The sequence below is a fragment of the Coregonus clupeaformis genome, chromosome 19 (assembly GCF_020615455.1).
Source record: "Coregonus clupeaformis isolate EN_2021a chromosome 19, ASM2061545v1, whole genome shotgun sequence".
NCBI classification, from domain to species: Eukaryota; Metazoa; Chordata; class Actinopteri; order Salmoniformes; family Salmonidae; genus Coregonus; species Coregonus clupeaformis.
In genome coordinates this window covers 15612552-15636700 of record NC_059210.1, presented here as the reverse complement: position 1 = coordinate 15636700, position 24149 = coordinate 15612552, and the positions used below count along the sequence as shown (strand labels likewise).

At 44.4% G+C, this 24149-nt stretch overlaps 1 protein-coding gene across 1 annotated transcript in view; it reads left to right on the top strand.

Annotated features, from left to right (window-relative positions):
* Positions 1–24149, top strand: part of si:ch211-272n13.3 (ankyrin repeat domain-containing protein 26) — a 111757-nt gene that overhangs the window by 49237 nt on the left and 38371 nt on the right. The window contains exons 26-30 of the mRNA XM_041837611.2: positions 1887–2028; positions 2405–2618; positions 2838–3021; positions 9149–9295; positions 22321–23104. Coding sequence (XP_041693545.2) covers positions 1887–2028; positions 2405–2618; positions 2838–3021; positions 9149–9295; positions 22321–23104 — 1471 coding nt within the window. The remainder of the gene's footprint in view (positions 1–1886; positions 2029–2404; positions 2619–2837; positions 3022–9148; positions 9296–22320; positions 23105–24149) is intronic.

Below are 24149 nucleotides of genomic sequence, written 5' to 3'. Positions count from 1 at the left end.
TGTGGTTACACCAGGGCCTGAGCCTATGTTAAAAGTTTTTTTTTTAAAGTACAATTTACCCCATATCCGGGGTAAGTTCTACCAAGAGACCACTTTTTTTGGACAAGCTATGTTTTCAAAACTGTTATATTTGCTTGAATTCTGTTTTTTTTTTTTCAGGGATACACAACATCCTGAAATATGTGAAGATATCTTTGTTAGAAAGAATACTACAGTGCATTCACACCCCTTGACTTTTTCCACATTTCTGTTGTGTTACAGCCTGAATTTAAAATGAATTAAATTTAGATTTTTTTTGTCACCGGCCTACACACAATACCCCATAATGTCAAAAGTGGAATGATGTTTTTTGAAAAAAATTTGGAATGTCTGGAGTCAATAACTATTCAACCCCTTTGTTGTGGCAAGCATAAATAAGTTAAGGAGTAAAAATGTGCTTACAAGTCACATAATAAGTTGCATGGACTCACTCTGTGTGCAATAATAGTGTTTAACATGGTTTTTGAATAACTACCTCATCTCTGTTCCACACACACAATTATATGTAAGGTCCCTCAGTTGAGCAGTGAATTTTAAACACAGATTCAACCACAAAGACCAGAGAGGTTTTCAAATGCCTCGCGAAGAAGGGCACCTATTGGTAAAAAATAGAGAAAAAAAGACATTGAATATCCCTTTGACCATGATGAATTTATTAATTACACTTTGGATGGTGGATCAATACACCCAGTCACTACAAAGATACAGGCGTTCTTCCTTACTCAGTTGCCGGAGAGGAAGGAAACCGCTCATGGATTTCACCATGAGGCCAATGGTGACTAGTTCGAGTTTAATGGCTGTGAAAGGAGAGAACTGAGGATGGATCAACAACATTGTAGTTACTCCACAATACTAACCTAATTGACAGAGTAAAAAGAAAGAAGCCTGTACAGAATACAAATATTCCAAAACATGCATCCTGTTTGCAACAAGGCACTAAAGTAATACTGCTAAGAATGTGGCAAAGCAATGAACTTTTTGTCCTGAATACAAAGTGTTATGTTTGGGGCAAATCCAATACAACACATAACTGAGTACCACTCTCCATATTTTTAAGCATAGTGGTGGCTGCATCATGTTATGGGTATGCTTGTAATCATTAAGGACTGGGGAGTTTTTCCAGGATAAAGAAACGGAATGGAGCTAAGCACATGCAAAATCCTAGAGGAAAACCTGGTTGTCTGCTTTCCATCAGACATTCTGAGATTTAATTCTACTTTTAGTAGGACAATAACCTAAAACACAAGGCCAAGTCTACACTGGAGTTGCTTCCCAAGAAGACAGTTAATGTTCCTGAGTGGCCAAGTTAGTTTTGACTTAAATCTGCTTGGAAATGTATGGCAAGACTTAAATTGTTGGTTAGTAATGATCAACAACAAATTTGACAGAGCTTGAAGAATTTTGAAAAGAATAATAGGCAAATATTGTACAATCCAGATGTGCAAAGCTCTTAGAGACGTACCCAGAAAGATTCACAGCTGTAATCGCTGCCAAAGGTGATTCTAACATGTATTGACTCATGGGTGTGAATACTTACATAAATGAAATATTTCTGCATTTCATTTCCAATAAATGTGCTAAAATGTTTTACGTGACTGTAAGTGGCTTCGTTGAGTTACACAATCAATTTGAGATACTTGTTCAGAACCGATGGCTTGGGATGTGGACTTTTGAGCTCTGAAAACATCTGACAAACGTTGATTTTGGAGTGCAGTGTCCCTTTAAGAAAATGTCATGAGTTTAGTTAAAATTCACAAATGGCCCTCAAACATACCAACTTTTACACATGGATATAGTGTATGTAGTGTAAATCTTTGATCTGTTTTATGTTGCGTCCCCAACCTCAGACTGCTGGCGAGATGGAGATCGCGGAAGACTTTGATGAGCTCACACAGTCATCGGACACGGCCACATCTGACCTCGAAGACCCCACCTCTGGCTACCGTCACGCCTCTTTTCTCATCAAACAGCTCGACTCTACCACTTTAGGTACACATGGCCCAAAATCTATCACTTTAACCAAGTCTTGTTTGATTGGGGATTAAAGTTTATTTTTGGGGGTAGTACAGTAACACATGTATGTCTAAATCCATCTCTGTAGATAATATCAGCTGATATCTTAAAACCACAATGTAGCCTTTGTATCCTAGGCTCTATCTCAAACAGTCTTTCCAGGATTTCTCGCATTCTATCTCCTTGCCTCCTTAGTATTTGAGGAGAAGATCCAAGGTCCCTCCCCTTTGACATTTATCTCCAATGCATTTTGAGAAGGAGGCGAGGAATCCAGGAAAGATTAATTGAGGAAGTCCCCAAGGCTCTAACCCTACTCACCTTCCCCTCCCACCCCACCCCTCTGTCCCCTCAGACTCCGTGAGCATCGTGAAGCTCCAGAACATGTTCCACGAGTATGAGCGCACCATCCAGAGGGAGCGGGCCCGCCATGGGCGCCTGTCCGACAAGGTGAGCCAGCTGGAGGCCGAGCGGTGCGAGCTGAGGGCCTCCCTGGAGGAAAGCCGGGACGGCAAGCAGGCCCTGGATCACCGGCAGCTGGAGCTGAACACGGACCTCAACAACCTTAAGTAAGTTAGCCAAAGAGTAGAGGTATTTTTTGTCGTTCTATGAGACAATGTTTTTTTTCTCTCCCTCTCAATGAACCTTTCATATTTTTCTGCTCTTTCACATCTCTCGCTCTCTCGCTCTCGCTCGCCCTTTCATTTTTATCATCTCTCCTCTCACTCTCTGTCTCTGCTAACACACTAAGTGTAGATGTGACCCTCTGCTCTCTCTGTGTTCTGTAGGTTCCAGCTGAAGCAGGAGCAGGAGAAGCACCGGAACGCCTCCATGCTGTACGACAAGACGCGGGAAATGCTGCGGAGGAAGGAGGAGGAGCTCCGGGCCGAGGCCGAGGAAAAGCACAAGGTGGAGCTGGCCGTGAGGAACCAGGAGCTGGAGATGAGGGCCATCCTTAACAATATGAAACAGGTCAAATGCTCTCTGTCTCTCTATTTCTCTCAGCCCTCCTCTTCCTACATTTAAATTATGACAATAACATAATTATTTTATACCTAGATTACACTGATATGTTGTACTTTGTGGATGACCCCTGACCTAGCACTCTATCGGTCAGTTTTTAATGTTCTTCCGCCATTGCCACACATATACCACAGGTGTCGTAAAAGAGTGTCGTAAACAATCACTCAGAACCACATCAATACATCTTCCTTTTTTTTGTATACTTTTTTTTTTTTACAAACATACACATTTCATCAACAAGCAATGTCAATTCACAAATACCAATTAATCCCAGTTTCAAAATAGTCAATAGTGAAAATATAAAAACAAACCCCAACAATTCAATGAATCAGCCTCTCAGTCTTTGGTCCATTAAACATCACCACTTGTTCTCGTTTCTTTTTCCTGTGTCTTGAGCGTCCTCAAACGTCTCCTGGGTTCTCAAAAGTCTTTGTCAATTGCGCCGATACACAGCCCCATCTTCTGTCCTGACTGTATATGACCGAGGCACAACCTCCTCCAATACAGGAGCCTTTCTATCCTATGAATCCGGACCCCGAATTCGAACCACATCCTGAGCTGCCAACGGTGACAACACTAGCAGTTTTGTCATAGTAGAGTTTTTGTCTTGCCTTCAACTGCAGGGCCCTGTCCTACACAGCTAATGGGCAGTCATTCAGGCAGAAAATAGGCAACCTGGAACACAACTTGCGTCCCATTAAGATTTCTGCAGGTGACCGGCCACATTCCAAGGGTGCTGCTCTGTAAGACAATAAAGCCAAGTATGGATCAGTCCCACTGTGTGCTGCCTTTTTTAAGTCTCTTCATGATTTGCACACCTTTTTCAGGCTTTCTGTTACTTTTAGGATATAGTAGACTAGAGGTTATATGTCTGAACTCATAATGTTCTGCAAATATCGTAAACTCACTGCAAGCAAACTGAGGTGCATTGTCAGAAACCACCACTAGGGGAATCCCATGCCTAGCAAAGAATGATTTCAAATGCAAAATGACAGTCTTTGCTGTTGTGCTGGACAAGAGTGCAATTTCAGGGTAAATTGACAAGTAGTCGACAGTCAACAAATAGTCCTTACCATTGCAGTGAAACAAGTCGACTCCAACCTTCTCCCAGGCTGTGGTGGGTACCTCTCCCATAACCATGGGTTCCTTGGGCAGTCTATAATGAAATTTGAGACGTGTCACAATTTCCAACCATTTGCTCAATGTCAGAATTTATATTTGGCCAATAAAGGGACTCTCTGGCCCTTCTCTTACATTTCTCAGCTCCCAGATGTCCTTCATGCACTCTCTGTAGCATCTCCTGACCCATTGAAGTAGGTATCACCGTTCTGTTGTTCTTCAACAGCACACCATTGACCACTGACAGCTCTGCGCTTAGTGGGAAGTACTGCTTACAAGAGCCTTTTTGCCAGCCATTTTCCAGATTCTGGATCACCTTGCAAAGAATGGGATCTGTTGTGGTCTCTTCAGCTATTCTCCTTAGTTGCTGCTCAGAAACAGGAAGTGACTCCATGACCATATCCACATGCAAGGCAACCTCCTCCTCCATAGACTCCTGACTGAGGCTGATTTGGGCCACCACTGGTGGAACCCTTGAGAGGGCATCTGCAACCTCTAAAGTTGACCCAGGAACATAGGTTAGAACAAAATCATAGCGTTGCAACCTCATCATCATCCTTTGAAGACAATGAGGCATGTCATTCAGATTTTTTTTAGAGAGATTGGAATAAGGGGTTTATGGTCTGTTTCTAGAATCACCTTTGGTAAGCCATAAATGTAACATTGAAACTTCTCACAACCAACGACCAACCCTAGGCACTCCTTTTCTATTTCAGCATAACGCTTTTCAGCATCAGTCATGGAATGGGCCGCATAAGCCACAGGCTTCCACATACCTTGATGCTCCTGAAGCAGCACTGCTCTAATGCCATTTTTGGAGGCGTCCGTGGACACCTTAGTAGTAGGACTGCTCTTCAGTTAGCACTGCTCTTCAGCCAAAATGTTCTTTACATCGTTCCACTCTCTTTCATGTTCTCTGTTCCATGAGAACTCTGTCTTGTCCTGAAGGATTGTCCTTAAGTTCACTGTTTTAGCTGACAAGTTTGGTACAAACTTCCCCAAATAATTGACCATACCCAAAACCCGCTGAATGCCTTTCCTTTCTGTGGGATTTGCCATCTCCCTCACCGCTTTGACCTCGGCATGATCAGGCTGCACACCCTCCGAGGACAGCTTATCCCCAAGAAATGTGATTTCCTTCGCACAGAACTGACATTTAGCCTGATTTAGCTTCAAACCATGCTTCTGAACCCTCTGCAGAGTCTTTTCCAGCCGCTCATTGTGTTCCTGAATAGTGGACACCCAGACCACAAAATCATCCACATACACTCTGACACCCTCTAACCCCTCAATGACACTTTCCATGGCCTTGTGAAAGAGATCAGGGGCAGAACTTATGCCAAAAGGTTACATCTTAAAGGAATATCTTCCAAAGGGAGTATTGACTGTACACAGTTTGGTGCTGGCTGCATCCAACCTCACCTGCCAGAATCCATTTGACACATCCAATTTGGAGAAATAGTGTGTGCCAGCCATTTCACACACTATCTCCTCCCTCTTAGGAATCTGAAAATGCTCCCTTTTGATACATTTATTAAGGTCCTTGGGGTCCATACAGACTCTCAGATCTCCATTCCTTTTCCGAACACACTCCATGGAATTCACCCAGTCTGTTGGCTCCTCTGTTTTCACGAGCACATTGAGTTTCACTATTCTTCCCAACTCCTTCTTTAGATTCTTCCGTAGTGGCACCGTAACTCTGCGTGGTGCATGAATCACTGGCTTGGCATTCTCTGTGAGAGTAATAGAGGGAATGAGAGGCAATGCTCCAAATCCTGTGAACACATCAGAATAACTTTGAGCAATCTCCTCACCATTTTGATTACTTGTCACCCATTGAACACTGTGCAGCCAGTCAAAGTCATTAATGGTGTACACTTGCTTAACCAGTCCCAACGACTCACATGCTGTATCCCCCAAAAGAGAATCATGCCACTCTGGTACAATCACAAACATACAGTGGGGAGAACAAGTATTTGATACACTGCCGATTATGCAGGCTTTCCTACTTACAAAGCATGTAGAGGTCTGTAATATTTATCATAGGTACACTTCAACTGTGAGAGACGGAATCTAAAACAAAAATCCAGAAAATCACATTGTATGATTTTTAAGTAATGAATTTGCATTTTATTGCATGACATAAGTATTTGATCACCTACCAACCAGTAAGAATTCCGGCTCTCACAGACCTGTTAGTTTTTCTTTAAGAAGCCCTCCTGTTCTCCACTCATTACCTGTATTAACTGCACCTGTTTGAACTCGTTACCTGTATAAAATACACCTGTCCACACACTCAATCAAACAGACTCCAACCTCTCCACAATGGCCAACACCAGAGAGCTGTGTAAGGACATCAGGGATAAAATTGTAGACCTGCACAAGGCTGGGATGGGCTACAGGACAATAGGCAAGCAGCTTGGTGAGAAGGCAACAACTGTTGGCGCAATTATTAGAAAATGGAAGAAGTTCAAGATGATGGTCAATCACCCTCGATCTGGGGCTCCATGCAAGATCTCACCTCGTGGGGCATCAATGATCATGAGGATGGTGAGGGATCAGCCCAGAACTACACGGCAGGACCTGGTCAATGACCTGAAGAGAGCTGGGACCACAGTCTCAAAGAAAACCATTAGTAACACACTACGCCATCATGGATTAAAATCCTGCAGCGCACGCAAGGTCCACCTGCTCAAGCCAGCGCATGTCCAGGCCCGTCTGAAGTTTGCCAATGAACATCTGGATGATCCAGAGGAGGAATGGGAGAAGGTCATGTGGTCTGATGAGACAAAAATAGAGCTTTTTGGTCTAAACTCCACTCGCCGTGTTTGGAGGAAGAAGAAGGATGAGTACAACCCCAAGAACACCATCCCAACCGTGAAGCATGGAGGTGGAAACATCATTCTTTGGGGATGCTTTTCTGCAAAGGGGACAGGACGACTGCACCGTATTGAGGGGAGGATGGATGGGGCCATGTATCGCGAGATCTTGGCCAACAACCTCCTTCCCACAGTAAGAGCAATGAAGATGGGTCGTGGCTGGGTCTTCCAGCATGACAACGACCCGAAACACACAGCCAGGGCAACTAAGGAGTGGCTCCGTAAGAAGCACCTCAAGGTCCTGGAGTGGCCTAGCCAGTCTCCAGACCTGAACCCAATAGAAAATCTTTGGAGGGAGCTGAAAGTCCGTATTGCCCAGCGACAGCCCCGAAACCTGAAGGATCTGGAGAAGGTCTGTATGGAGGGGTGGGCCAAAATCCCTGCTGCAGTGTGTGCAAACCTGGTCAAGACCTACAGGAAACTTATGATCTCTGTAATTGCAAACAAAGGTTTCTGTACCAAATATTAAGTTCTGCTTTTCTGATGTATCAAGTACTTATGTCATGCAATAAAATGCAAATTAATTACTTAAAAATCATACAATGTGATTTTCTGGATTTTTGTTTTAGATTCCGTCTCTCACAGTTGAAGTGTACCTATGATAAAAATTACAGACCTCTACATGCTTTGTAAGTAGGAAAACCTGCAAAATCGGCAGTGTATCAAATACTTGTTCTCCCCACTGTAAGTGTGTGGCTTCTTGTTATCACCTTTACAGTTAGCCAACACAAACTTTTAGTCTCAATTGCTTGGCCTTTGTACGCTTTGAGAGCAACAGCCTTTTGCATGATTGCTGGTTTGTGCTTTGGCTCATGAAAATATATTATTGATCAGGTTGGCTTTAGCCCCTGTATCCAGCTTTAAGGTCAAAATTGTACCATTTGACCACAAGTGGTACAACCCAGTGGTCACTAGCTACAGTATGGACCTGTGATGGCTCTTGCCCGTCCTCCATGCAATCCACAGTACCCACAAACAAATCACTTTGTTCATTCTCCTCCATTTCAATGGTATGAACATTTTGTCTCCCATACTTGTCCTTTGCAAAACAAATTTTTCCAAAATGACTTTTCCCCTTGCACTTGTAGCAACATTTTCCAAAGGCAGGGCACTTCCTGACCTGGTGCCTGGTGCCACACCTATTACAATCATATTGCTTGTGACTCCTTTGGTCAAAGTCATATTGCTTGTGGCTCCTTTGCTCATAGCGCCACCTTGTGTCTTTGTGTACAAAATCCACTGCTGTGCTTTCCACCTCCATAGCAGTGTTTGCTGGTGTGGAGCTAAAGGTTTTAATATGCAATTGTGCCAGCTCATTCGCCTGACATATTTTTACTGCTGTGTCCAAATGTAACTTACTTTCCCGCAGCAATCTTTCTCTAACTCTGGAGTCATTTATACCAAACACAATCTGATCTCGAAGCATAGTTGAGGTTAGGTCTACAAAATTACACGTCTGTGCTTTTAATTTCAAATCTGTAAAAAAAATGTAAAAAAATAAAAGACGTCTTATGGTTCATATGTCTTGTTCTTTTTAGGTGAACAATATGCATCAAACTGATCCAGTACCTCCACAAAATCGTCTTTATCCTCTTCATTTGCAAACATTTGCCTGTGGTCCCTCTATAGTAAGAAAGAGAGCAACTTTACGTTCATATGGCTCCTTTGTAACTCCAATGGCAGACATATACAGCAAAAACCATTGCCAAAATGTTTTCCAATTTGCGTCCACATTCCCATCCAGGCTCAAAGCCTCTGGTGGCTTGATAACATCCATTGCACTTCCATAAACTCCAACATTCACAGAAAAAACACTATTTCCACTCCTGGTACCATGTATTACTTTGTTGGTTACAGCGAGCAAAGACGACCATCACCATCAACCATTGTTAACGAGTTTTTAATGTTCTTCCGCCACACATATACCACAGGTGTCGTAAACAATCACTCAGAACCACGTTAATACACCTTCCTTCCTCCCTCTTTCTTCTCTTTTAATAGTCTGTTGTTGGGCACAAAGCATTTATGTATGTGAATGAGTATGAATGTAGCCTGTGTGTGTGTATGTCGTCCCCTAGTCGGAGGAGGATCGCAGCGAGACCCAGAGGCTGCTGACCCAGGAGCGAGGTGCCCGAGTTCTGTCAGAGACCCTCCTTAACAATCACCTCCGCAAGCAACAGGAGATCGAGGAGGAAAACAGGAGGACCATCAGCAAGAGCAACGAGGTAACATACTAACTCCTACCAAAGTTGGGGTCAATTCAAAAGAAGTCTATTCAGGAATTGATTTGAATTTAAAATAAAATGACAACACTTTTGAAATAAGTAGCTTCGCCTTTTCGGTTTATTGAGAAGTCATGTTTCAATGATTTAATTGGAATTACAGTTTGCTTCCTGAACTGACTCTTCAATTCAAAGTGACCCCAACCCTGACCTCCCCATTCACTCTTTCTCAATTTACTTAAAATCCATCCTCGCCTCTCCTTAGTTTAGTTGCACTGATCTGAATACAATGACGAGGTGAAAACCAGCCTAATAATGAGCTTCCACCAACTAGTTTTCATCTGTCATTTCTTTTCCAGTCAGTACAGATGAGGCAAGGAAATGAGGAGAGGACATATTTTTTAAAACAAATTTATAAAGACCTTTAGGCTTCACTAAGGCAGTTGTACAACCCTGGCAATACAGATGTTTTGTCTATAAATGGCATCATACATCTACCATACAGAAAAACTTAATCGAGATGTATTATAAAGAGCACTATTCATGCAGTCATCTTTTCATTCTGTTTAAAAACAATTTGCTGAGTAATCCTTGCTGCTGTCAAATGTCAAGTCTGAGTCTATCAGTATACATTGAAAGTAGAACCCGACCGATATGGGATTTTTGGGTTTGATACGGTTACCGATTTTAGGGAGGGAAAAGTCACCGATTACTGATATTGTTTTTCAGAAGTGGAATGAAAAACATACCTTTTCTTTACACAAATTGTACTCTAAAGGATGAAAGGCCCAATGCAGCCATTTGTATATCAATATCAAATCATTTCTGGGTAACAGTTAAGTACCTTACTGTAATAGATTTCCATAAAAATTGGCAAAAATAGCTTTTTAGAAACAACATTTTTCTCAAGCAAGAATTTTGCAAGGATTGTCTGGGAAGTGGTCTGAGTGGGGAGGGGAAAACTAAAAACGAGTATTTGGATCTCTCTTTGGTATTGGTCTATTAACCAATTTACCGCATGGTGATGTCACCATTGAAAGCTTAAACTCACGCCCATGCAGACCTGCTGATTTAGATGGTCCTGTGTAGATTGTATTTTCAACCAGCAACTATCAGGAAATAACACCGATATTTATTTATTTTTTACACTTTTTTAGTGTAATCAACTTTTGTACAATATGACACAATACACAGCAAAACATTTATTTTGACTGCACTGGGCCTTTAACAGATAAATGAGGATTTCTTAACTACATATTAAAATTAACATTATTTAAGAACATTTACATGATAACCACCAAAAAGCAACTATATCCTCTAAATACGAAAGTAAATACAAAACACTTGTTTAGTTTACCTTCTTAGGTACAACTTAAAAATGTGTCCATCTATGGCAGTGGATTAGAAGTATGTAGAAGTGTTTGATGAAACACCACAAGCACACTAATAAACAAGAAGGGGTAGTCTGCTGGCTGAATGAATTAAACTTTGTCTCGAAGTAAATCTGAAACTGCACTGTTCACAATCTGTCTGTATTGCAGTAACATACAGTTTGTAATGTCACCACTAGTGGCAGCGTCAGCATTTGTATTTAGTAGATTCACTACAATGCTTCACAACAGTCAAAGGTCATGTAAACAAACACTTTATGCAACCTAACCCTAAACGCTAGCTGTTCATTATGACAAGGTTTTCTTACTTAAACCATATGTACATGACACTATGTTATTCAATACAAAATTATTTGGCTATATATTTCAACTGCAAATGGCATGAGCTGATGACTGAAAATGTTGATGCAGGCTAATGCTTGCCGCACTGGTTTAAGTCACACACATTCTAATGTAGCTAGTGAGCTAACAATCTTATCTCATCATGAATTCAAGCCTGAATGATAGATCTGCACCAACTGTCTTGCGTTTTGCGGATTGCATATTTCGGAGAACTAACTAAATAAGCCACTAACATAATAGGCCCAGACAGTAAGTGTTATTTTTGTATCAAGGACTTGGGCGCCAGTCGAGTGTTTGCGCATAAGTAGCACAGATTGCTAGCTAAGCTAACTACACTGAACAAAAATATAAACGCAACAATTTCAACGATTTTGCTAAGTTACAGTTCATATAAGGAAAGCAGTCAATTGAAATGAATTCATTAGGCCCTAATCTGTGGATTTCACATTATTGGGAATACAGATGCAGTGCATTCTGAAAGTATTCAGACCCCTTCCCTTTTTCCACATTTTGTTACGTTGCAGCCTTATTCTAAAATGGATTAAATAAATAAAAATTCCTCATCAATCTACACACAATACCCCATAATGACAAAGCAAAAACAGGTTTTTAGAAAGCTTTGCAAAAATGAAGAAATACCTTATTTACATAAGTATTCAGACCCTTTGCTATGAGACTCGAAATTGAGCTCAGGTGCATCCTGTTTCAATTGATCATCCTTGAGATGTTTCTACAACTTGATTTAGAGTCCACCTGTGGTAAATTCAATTGATTGGACATGATTTGGAAAGGAACACACCTGTCTACAGTCGTGGCGAAAAAATTTGAGAATGACACAAATATTAATTTTCACAGTCTGCTGCCTCGTTTTTATGATGTCAATTTGCATATACTCCAGAATGTTATGAAGAGTGATCAGATTAATTGCAATTAATTGCAAAGTCCTTCTTTGCCATGAAAATGAACTTAATCCCCAAAAAACATTTCCACTGCATTTTAGCCCTGCCACAAAAGGACCAGCTGACATCATGTCAGTGATTCTCTCGTTAACACAGGTGAGAGTGTTGACGAAGACAAGGCTGGAGATCACGATGTCAGACTAGAAGCTTTAAAAGGAGGGTGGTGCTTGAAATCATTGTTCTTCCTGTGTTAACCATGGTTACCTGCAAGGAAACACGTGCCGTCATCATTGCTTTGCGCAAAAAGGGCTTCACAGGCAAGGATATTGCTGCTAGTAAGATTGCACCTAAATCAACCATTTATCAGATCATCAAGAACTTCAAGGAGAGAGGTTCAATTGTTGTGAAGAAGGCTTCAGGGCGCCCAAGAAAGTCCAGCAAGCGCCAGGACCGTCTCCTAAAGTTGATTCAGCTGCGGGATCGGGGCACCAACAGTGCAGAGCTTGCTCAGGAATGGCAGCAGGCAGGTGAGTGTGCATCTGCACGCACAGTGAGGCGAAGACTTTTGGAGGATGGCCTGGTGTCAAGAAGGGCAGCGAGGAAGCCACTTCTGTCCAGGAAAAACATCAGGGACAGACTGATATTCTGCAAAAGGTACAGGGATTGGACTGCTGAGGACTGGGGCAAAGTAATTTTCTCTGATGAATCCCCTTTCCGATTGTGTGGGGCATCCGGAAGAAAGCTTGTCCGGAGAAGACAAGGTGAGCGCTACCATTAGTCCTGTGTCATGCCAACAGTAAAGCATCCTGAGACCATTCATGTGTGGGGTTGCTTCTCAGCCAAGGGAGTGGGCTCACTCACAATTTTGCCTAAGAACACAGCCATGAATAAAGAATGGTACCAACACATCCTCTGAGAGCAACTTCTCCCAACCATCCAAGAACAGTTTGGTGACGAACAATGCCTTTTCCAGCATGATGGAGCACCTTGCCATAAGGCAAAAGTGATAACTAAGTGGCTCGGGGAACAAAACATCGAAATTTTGGGTCCATGGCCAGGAAAATTCCCAGACCTTAATCCCATTGAGAACTTGTGGTTAATCCTCAAGAGGCGGGTGGACAAACAAAAACCTGACAAACTCCAAGAATTGGTTATGCAAGAATGGGCTGCCTTCACTCAGGATGTGGCCCAGAAGTTAATTGATAGCATGCCAGGGCGTATTGCAGAGGTCTTGAAAAAGAAGGGTCAACACTGTAAATATTGACTCTTTGCATAAACTTTAATGTAATTGTCAATAAAAGCCTTTTTGACACTTATGGAATGCTTGTAATTATACTTCAGTATACCATAGTAACATCTGACAAAAATATCTAAAAACACTGAAGCAGCAAACTTTGTGAAGACCAATATTTTTGACCACGACTGTATATAAGGTCCCACATTTGACAGTGCATGTCAGAGCAAAAACCAAGCCATGAGGTCAAAGGAATTGTCTGTAGAGCTCAGAGACAGGATTGTGTTGAGACACAGATCTGGGGAAGGGTATCAAAACGTTTCTGCAGCAGGGCCTCCTGAGTGGCGCAGTAGTCTAAAGCACTGCATCGCAGTGCTAGCTGTGCCACTAGAGATCCTGGGTCGATTCCAGGCTCTGTTGCAGCCGGCCGCGACCGGGAGACCCATGGGGCGGTGCACAATTGGCCCAGTGCCGTCCAGGGTAGGGGAGGGTTTGGCCGGCAGGGATGTTCTTGTCCCATCGCGCACCAGCGACTCCTGTGCCGGGCAAGGGCGCAGTGCACGCTGACTCGGTCGCCAGGTGTACATTGTTTCCTCCGGCACATTGGTGCAGCTGTGTTAAGCGGGCACTGTGTCAAGAAGCAGTGCGGCTTGGTTGGGTTGTGTTTAGGAGGAAGCACGACTCGACCTTCTCCTCTCCCGTGTCCGTACGGGAGTTGCAGCGATGGGACAAAACTGTAACTACCAATTGGATACCACAAAATTGAGGGTAAAAAAAAGTATTCTTGGGTATGACGCTACATGCTTGACACACCTGTACTTGGGGAGTTCTCCAATTCTTCTATGCAGATCCTCTCATGCTCTGTCAGGTTGTATGGGGAGCGTCGCAGCACAGCTATTTTCAGGTCTCTCGGGTTCTGGTCCGGGTTCTGGCTGGGCCACCTAAGGACATTCAGAGACTTCTCCGGAAGTCACTCCTGAATTGTCTTGGCTGTGTGTGCTTAGGGTCGTTGTCCTGTTGAAAGGTGGAGCTTAGCCTCAGTCACAGGTCCTGAGCGCTCTGGAGCAGGTTTTCATCAAGGATCTCTCTGCACTTTGCTCCGTTCATCTTTCCCTCAATCCTGACTAGTCTCCCAGTCCCTGCTGCTGAAAAACATCCCCACAGCATAATGCTGCCACCACCATGCTTCACCGTAGGGATGGTGCCAGGTTTCCTCCATACATATGACACTTGGCATTCAGGCCAAATAATTCATTGTTGATTTCATCAGACCAGATAATCTTGTTTTTCATGGTCAGAGAGTCCTTTTGGTGTCTTTTGCAAACTCCAAGCGAGCTGTCGTGCCTTTTGCTGAAGAGTGGCTTCAGTCTGGCCACTCTACCATAAAGGTCTGATTGGTGGAGTGCTGCAGAGATGGTTGTCCTTCTGGAAGGTTCTCGAATCTCCACAGAGGACCTCTGTTAAGATTGACCATCAGGTTCCTGGTCACTTCCCTGACCAAGGCCCTTCTCCCCCGATTGCTCCGTTTAGCCGGGCGGCCAGCTCTAGGAAGAGTATTGGTTGTTCCAAACTTCTTCCATTTAAGAAATGGAGGCTACTGTGTTCTTGGGGACCTTGTTCCAAGATGGCGTAGCAGTGCGGTCGTTTACTCTGTGTCTGTGTAACTAGCCTGTTAATTCTTTTATTTTTTTGTCTTTTTCGTATATATTTTCCCTATAACACTTTTCATCCTTCTACTAAATATACTTTCCTGCAACACGCCTCACTCAATGTGGAACGGATTCTATTATTGACTTACCTTTTATTTAGAATCTCCAGTTGAATCTAGCTAGCCAGCTAACTAGCTACTTGCTATTAGCCACCGTTAGTGGTTTTCACCCAGATCATCGGATGTTCTGCCAGAATAACTGAATCACTGGACCTTAACACCGGATCGCAACCAGCTAGCCGCAACCGAATGGATGTTGATGTTGGCTAATCACCACTGCCCCCGAAGCAAGCACCAGTTAGCCTTGAGCTAGCCTCGAGCCAGGCCCATATCCCGGCTATCTACAGTGAGGGAAAAAAGTATTTGATCCCCTGCTGATTTTGTACGTTTGCCCACTGACAAAGAAATGATCAGTCTCTCATTTTAATGGTAGGTTTATTTGAACAGTGAGAGACAGAATAACAACAAAACAATCCAGAATAACACATGTCAAAAATGTTATTAATTGATTTGCATTTTAATGAGGGAAATAAGTATATAACCCCACTGCAAAACATGACTTAGTACTTGGTGGCAAAACCCTTGTTGGCAATCACAGAGGTCAGACGTTTCTTGTAGTTGGCCACCAGGTTTGCCCACATCTCAGGAGGGATTTTGTCCGACTCCTCTTTGCAGATCTTCTCCAAGTCATTAAGGTTTTGAGGCTGACGTTTGGCAACTCGAACCTTCAGCTCCCTCCACAGATTTTCTATGGAATTAAGGTCTGGAGACTGGCTAGGCCACTCCAGGACTTTAATGTGCTTCTTCTTGAGCCACTACTTTGTTGCCTTGGCCGTGTGTTTTGGGTCATTGTCATGCAGGAATACCCTTCCACGACCCATTTTCAATGCCCTGGCTGAGGGAAGGAGGTTCTCACCCAAGATTTGACGGTACATGGCCCCGTCCCTCGTCCCTTTGATGCAGTGAAGTTGTCCTGTCCCTTTAGCATAAAAACACCCCCAAAGCATAATATTTCCATGTTTGACGGTGGGGATGGTGTTCTTGGGGTCATAGGCAGCATTCCTCCTCCTCCAAACACGGCGAGTTGAGTTGATGCCAAAGAGCTCCATTTTGGTCTCATCTGACCACAACAATTTCACCCAGTTCTCCTCTGAATCATTCAGATGTTCATTGGCAAACTTCAGACGGGCATGTAAATGTGCTTTCATGAGCAGGGGGAACTTGCGGGCGCTGCAGGATTTCAGTCCTTCACGGCGTAGTGTGTTACCAATTGTTTTATTGGTGACTATGGTCCCAGCTGCCTTGAGATCATTGACAAGATCTTCCTGTGTAGTTCTGGGCTGATTCCTCACCGTTCTCAGGATCATTGCAACTCCACGAGGTGAAATCTTGCATGGAGCCCCAGGCCGAGGGAGTTGACAGTTCTTTTGTGTTTCTTCCATTTGCGAATAATGGCACCAACTGTTGTCACCTACTCACCAAGCTGCTTGGCGATGGTCTTGTAGCCCATTCCAGCCTTGTGTAGGTCTACAATCTTGTACCTGACATACTTGGAGTGCTCTTTGGTCTTGGCCATGGTGGAGTTTGAAATCTGATTGATTGAGAGGGGGTCAAATACTTATTTCCCTCATTAAAATGCAATTCAATTTATAACATTTTTGACGTGTTTTTCTGGATTTTGTTGTTATTCTGTCTCTCACTGTTTAAATAAACCTACCATTAAAATTATAGACTGATAATTTCTTTGTCAGTGGGCAAACGTACAAAATCAGCAGGGGATCAAATACTTTTTTCCCTCACTGTACCTCTCTGTCTACCGGACGGGAGTAGCCAACTAACTAGCTACTTGCTATTAGTCACCGTTAGTGGTTTTATCACCATTGTCCATGGCCTGCACTACCTACCAGCCAGCTCTAGCCTGGACTATTATCGGCCAGTCTGCACAGCGCGTTATCGACCCAGAACATATCGGATTTTCTGCCGGAATCACTGAATCAATGGACCTTTAACTCCGGATCATCGCAACTAGCTAGCTGCAACCGAATGGATGTTGTGGTTGGCTAATCAGCCTTGAGCTAGCCTTGAGTCAGGCCCATCTCCCGGCTATCTACCTCTCTGTCAACCGGACGGGACCTCCTAGTGTCGACACGGAGCCCCGCCGATCCATCACGACTGGTCTGCCGACGTAATCGTCTGTGGTTTCAACAGGCTTCCCGTTGCGACGACCACGAAGATCCATCTGCTTGCCCCGGCCCGCTAGCACACGCAATTCAACAGCCGTGCTTCCTGCTCGCCTGTGCTGTAGCACCAATGCTCTCGGACTCACGTATTGCTGTTCACTGGACCTTATGATCGTTCATCTGCACAGCTGATGCCTGCTGGACTGTTCCTTTACACGGTACCCTGTCCTGTTTTATCTGTTTAGCCTCAGCCCAAACTTTCATCGCCATTACCAGTTAGCTCTCTCGAATAACACCTGTGATTGCTTTATGACTCTCTCCCATGTCAATATGCCTTGCCTATTGCTGTTCCAGTTAGTTCTTATTATACAATTTCACTGTAGAGCCCCAAGTCCCTCTCAAACTGCCTCAAATAGCTCCTTTGTTCCACCCCCCATACACGCGGAGACCGGCTCAATCGGTGCCTCCAGTGATGCTATCTCTTTCATTGTTACCCAACGCTTAGGTTTACCGCCACTGTACTCATATCCTTCCATATTCTTGTCTGTACATAATGCCCTGAATCTATTCTACAACGCCCATAAATCTGCCCCTTTTATTATCTGTACCCAACGCACTAGAAGACCAGTTCTTAAAGCCTTTAGCCATATCCTTATTCTAGTCCTCCTCTGTTCCTCTGGTGATGTAAAGGTTAACCCAGGCCCTGCAGCCCCCAGTATCACTCCTACTCCCCAGGCGCTATCATTTGTTGACTTCTGTAACCGTAAAAGCCTTGGCTTTTTGCATGTTAACATCAGAAGCCTCCTCCCTAAGTTTGAGTTATTCATTGCGTTAGCACACTCCGCCAACCCTGATGTTCTAGCAGTGTCTGAATCCTAGCTTAGGAAGGCCACCAAACATTCTGAAATGTCCATCCCCAAATACAACATTTTCCGTCTAGATAGAACTGCCAAAAGGGGTGGAGTTGCAATCTACTATAGAGAGAGCCTGCAGAGCTCTATCATACTATCCAGGTCTGTGCCCAAACAGTTTGAGCTCCTACTTCTAAAAATCCACCTTTCCAGAAATAAGTCTCTCACTGTTTGCACTTGCTACAGACCCCCCTCAGCCCCCAGCTGTGCCCTGGACACCATATGTGAATTGATTGCCCCCCATCTATCCTCAGAGTTCATACTGCTTGGTGACTGGGATATGCTTAACACACCGGCCATCCTACAATCCAAACTAGATGCCCTCAATCTCACACAAATTATCAAGGAACCTACCAGGTACAACCCTAAATCCGTAAACATGGGCACCCTCATAGATATCATCCTGACTAACTTCCCCTCTAAATACACCTCCGCTGTCTTCAACCAGGATCTCAGCGATCACTGCCTTATTGCTTGCGTCCGTAACGGGTCCGCGGTCAAACGACCACCCCTCATCACTGTCAAACGCTCCCTAAAACACTTTAGCGAGCAGGCCTTCCTAATTGACCTGGCCCAGGTATCCTGGATGGATATCGATCTCATTCCATCAGTAGAGGATGCCTTGTTGTTCTTTAAAAGTGATTTCCTCTCAATCTTAAATAAGCATGCCCATTAAAAAAATTCAGAACTAAGAACAGATATAGCCCCTGGTTCTCCTCAGACTTGACTGCCCTTGACCAGCACAAAAACATCCTGTGGCGTACTGCATTAGCATCGAATAGCCCCCGCGATATGCAACTTTTCAGGGAAGTTAGGAACCAATATACACAAGCAGTTAGGAAAGCAAAGGCTAGCTTTTTCAAACAGAAATTTGCATCCTGTAGCACTAACTCCAAAAAGTTTTGGGACACTAAAGTCCATGGAGAATAAGAGCACCTCCTCCCAGCTGCCCACTGCACTGAGGCTAGGAAACACTATCACCATCGATAAATCTACAATAATCGAGAATTTCAACAAGCATTTTGCTACGGCTGGCCATGCTTTCCACCTGGCTACCACTACCCCGGCCACCAGCTCTGCACCCTCCGCTATACAACTTGCCCATGCCCCACCCCCCCCCCCCCCGCTTCTCCTTCACACATATTCAGACAGCTGATGTTCTGAAAGAGCTGCAAAATCTGGACCAATATAAATCATCTGGGCTAGACAATCTGGACCCTTTCTTTCTAAAATTAGCAGTCGAAATTGTCGCAACCCCTATTACTAGCCTGTTCAACCTCTCTTTCGTAACGTCTGAGATCCCCAGAGATTGGAAAGCTGCCACGGTCATCCCCCTCTTCAAAGGGGGTGAAACTCTAGATCCAAACTGTTACAGACCTATATCCATCCTGCCCTGCCTTTCGAAAGGTTTTGAAAGCCAAGTTAACAAACAATCACCGACCATTTCGAATCCCACCGTACCTTCGCCGCTATGCAATCCAGTTTCCGAGCTGGTCATGGGTGCACCTCAGCCACGCTCAAGGTCCTAAACGATATTATAACCGCAATCGATAATAGACAGTACTGTGCAGCTGTCTTCATCGACCTGGCCAAGGCTTTCGACTCTGTCAACCATCGCATTCTTATTGGCAGACTAAATAGCCTTGGTTTCTCAAATGACTGCCTCGCCTGGTTCACCAACTACTTCTCAGATAGAGTTCAATGTGTCAATTCAGAGGGCCTGTTGTTTGGACCTATGGCAGTCTCTACGGGGGTGCCACAGCGTTCAATTCTCGGGCCGACTCTTTTCTCTGTGTATATCAATGATGTCGCTCTTGCTGCTGGGGACTCTCAGATCCACCTCTACGCAGACGACACCATTTTATATACATCTGGCCCTTCATTGGACACTGTGTTAACAAACCTCCAAACGAGCTTCAATACCATACAACACTCCTTCCGTAGCCTCCAACTGCTCTTAAACACTAGTAAAACTAATTGCATGCTTCTCAATCGAACGCTGCTGGCACCCGCCCACCCGACTAGAATCACTACTCTCGGCGGGTCTGACCTAGAGTATGTGGACAACTACAAATACCTAGGTGTCTGGTTAGACTGTAAACTATCCTTACAGACTCACATTAAGCATCTCCAATCCAAAGTTAAATCTAGAATCGGCTTCCTATTTCGCAACAAAGCCTCCTTCACTCATGCTGCCAAACATGCCCTCGTAAAACTGACTATCCTACCGATCCTTGACTTCGGCGATGTCATTTACAAAATAGGCTCCAACACTCAGCAAATTGGATGTAGTCTATCACAGTGCCATCCGTTTTGTCACCAAAGCCCCATATACTACCCACCATTGTGACCTGTACGATCTCGTTGGCTGGCCCTCACTACATATTTGTCGCCAAACCCACTGGCTCCAGGTCATCTATAAATCACTTCTAGGCAAATCCCTGCCTTATCTTAGTTCATTGGTCACCATAGCAACACCCACCCGTAGTATGCGCTCCAGCAGGTATATCTCACTGGTCATCCCCAAAGCCAACACCTCCTTTGGCCGCCATTCCTCCCAGTTCTCTGCTGCCAATGACTGGAACGAACTGCAAAAATCTCTGAAGCTGGAGACTTATCTCCCTCACTAACTTTAAGCATCAGTTGTCAGAGCACCTTACCGATCACTGCACCTGTACACAGCCCATCTGAAATTAGCCCACCGAACTACCTCATCCCCATATTGTTATTTATTTTGCTCATTTGCACCCCTGTATCTCTATTTGCACATAATATCTTGCACATCTATCATTCCAGTGTTAATACTAAATTGTAATTATTTTGCACTATGGCCTATTTATTGCCTTACCTCCATAACTTGCTAAATTTGCACACACTGTATATATATTTGCTGTTGTATTTTTGACTTTATTTTGTTTACCCCATACAGTGAGGGAAAAAAGTATTTGATCCCCTGCTGATTTTGTACGTTTGCCCACTGACAAAAGAAATGATCAGTCAATAATTTTAATTGTAGGTTTATTTGAACAGTGAGAGACAGAATAACAACAACAACATCCAGAAATACGCATGTCAAAAATGTTATAAATTGATTTGCATTTTAATGAGGGAAATAAGTATTTGACCCCCTCTCAATCAGAAAGATTTCTGGCTCCCAGGTGTCTTTTATACAGGTAACGAGCTGAGATTAGGAGCACACTCTTAAAGGGAGTGCTCCTAATCTCAGTTTGTTACCTGTATAAAAGACACCTGTCCACAGAAGCAATCAATCAATCAAATTCCAAAATCTCCACCATGGCCAAGACCAAAGAGCTCTCCAAGGATGTCAGGGACAAGATTGTAGACCTGTAGATGCCGTGAAGGACTGAAATCCTGCAGCGCCCGCAAGGTCCCCCTGCTCAAGAAAGCACATATACATGCCCGTCTGAAGTTTGCCAATGAACATCAGAATGATTCAGAGGAGAACTGGGTGAAAGTGTTGTGGTCAGATGAGACCAAAATGGAGCTCTTTGGCATCAACTCAACTCGCCGGGTTTGGAGGAGGAGGAATGCTGCCTATGACCCCAAGAACACCATCCCCACCGTCAAACATGGAGGTGGAAACATTATGCTTTGGGGGTGTTTTTCTGCTAAGGGGACAGGATAACTTCACCGCATCAAAGGGACGATGGACGGGGCCATGTACCGTCAAATCTTGGGTGAGAACCTCCTTTCCTCAGCCAGGGCATTGAAAATGGGTCGTGGATGGGTATTCCAGCATGACAATGACCCAAAACACACGGCCAAGGCAACAAAGGAGTGGCTCAAATTAGAAGCACAGTAAGGTCCTGGAATGGCCTAGCCAGTCTCCAGACCTTAATCCCATAGAACATCTGTGGAGGGAGCTGAAGGTTCGAGTTGCCAAACGTCAGCCTCGAAACCTTAATGACTTGGAGAAGATCTGCAAAGAGGAGAGGGACAAAATTCCTCCTGAGATGTGTGCCAACCTGGTGGCCAACTACAAGAAACGTCTGACCTCTGTGATTGCCAACAAGGGTTTTGCCACCAAGTACTAAGTCATGTTTTGCAGAGGGGTCAAATACTTATTTCCCTCATTAAAATGCAAATCAATTAATAACATTTTTGACATGCGTTTTTCTGGATTTTTGTTTTGTTATTCTGTCTCTCACTGTTCAAATAAACCTACCATTAAAATTATAGACTGATCATGTCTTTGTCAGTGGGCAAACGTAGAATATCAGCAGGGGATCAAATACTTTTTTCCCTCACTGTATCTGAATTCTGCCAACTTTATGTATGTTCTTCATTGAAAGTGAAGCTGAGTGTGCTAAGTGTGACCTCTGCTGCTGTTCTCACTTGTCAGGCCCTGTCCCAGTTGACGGAGGCCACCGACCGAGAGAGGGAGCTGCTGCAGCAGAGCTCTGTGCTCCAGGACGAGCTGAGCTCCCTGAGAGCTGAGTTGGAGCGCTCCCGCTTCCACAGTCGCCAGGAGGAGTCCCTCCTTTCCAAGGAGAGCGAGGCGTTGAGGGAGCGCCTAGAGGACGCCCGGCACAACCTCAAACTCAACGAGGAGGCGCTGGCCCAGACGGTCTACCAGTACACCAGCCAGCTGACCACCGTCAAGGCCGAGCTGGCTGTGGCTTCCACAAGGCTGGAGCACGAGCGCCAGGCGAGGGAGCAGCTGGAAGCCGAAGGTGAGTCGGCGAGGACGCGACTGACCGGCGCTCTACAGGAGGCAGAGAGATGCCAGGCGGCACGCGCCGACGCCGAAAGGGCTCTTCATCGCGAGCGCGAGGGGCACCAGCGCGCCCAGGACAAGCTTACGGGCGTGGCGGCGAACAAACGCGAGGCGGTGGGCGGACTATCGCAGAAACTCGCCAAGGCAGAGTCACGTGCAAACGGCCTCGAAAATGAGGTGCACCGCGTCACAATGTCGCTTGCTGAGATGGAGCATGTGGTCGCCACGCTGCAGAGGGACAGGGAGCAAACTGGGGGGCGGGTGAAGGAGCTTGAGGCAGCTCTACAGGCGGAGAGGGACCAGGCTGGGAGAGTGTGCGCCCGGCAGGAGGCGCTGCAGGAGAGGCTGGCGGCGGCACAGAGCGAGGCCATGCTGCTGAGGCAACAGCTGGAGGAGGCCCAGAACAAAGGTGAAATTGCAGGCTTTTTAACTAACGTATTTTAGCTGTATCCAAATGTGGACCGGGCCCATGAGCGTCCTTTAGGAGTGGCAAGCAAGTGCAGTCGCCATCCCCTAGCTTAAGACCAACAATTTTGAATAGACTTCATAAATTATTCCAGTAGTTCATTATTGAAAAACTTCCTGATCTCTCTTGCCTGCCTCAGCCTGTGTCTTGATTTGTCACGGGTGGGAGACAGAGGTCCAGACATCATTCTGCCAACCCCTAGCTTTAGCTGACATGACACCACTGACTGGGTAGAATGTGTTGATATTTAATGTGTTGATATTGTATTGTACAGTTCCCTTGCTTTTGAATGCATATTATCCAGGTGGTCCTATAATGAAGTTATGTACCTGCACTTTGCATCAGTACTGGTTACTTTATATGAGCTGAGATCCCCAATGATTTTCTAATGCATTGATCCTGTACAGTCCCCTTGTTCTTCTAGCTTATCCTATTGAATCTATTGGCTACATCATGTATTGTACTCGTTTCATCAGCCATCAGTGCTACGTTTTCTGACGCTAAGTGCCTTCAGAAAGTATTCACACCCCTAGACTTTTTCCACATTTTGTTGTTACAGCCTGAATTTAAAATGGATTAAATTGTGTCACTGGCCTACACACAATACCCATAATGTCAAAGTGGAATTATATTCTTCAAAATGTTTACAAATTAATTACAAATGAAAAACTGAAATGTTGTGAGTCAATAAGTATTCAACCCCTTTGTTATGGCAAGCCTAAATAACTTTGGGAGTAAAAATTTGCTTAACAAGTCACATAGTAAATTGCATGGATTTTAACAACATCATTATTGAATGACTACCTCATCTCTGTGCACCACACATACAATTATCTATAAGGTCCCTCAGTGGAGCAGTGCATTTCAAACACAGATTCAACCACAAAGACCAAGGAGGTTTTTGCAATGCCTCACAAAGAAGGGCACCTAGTGTTAAATAGGTACATATAAAAAAAGCAGACATTGACTATCCCTTTGAGCATGGTAA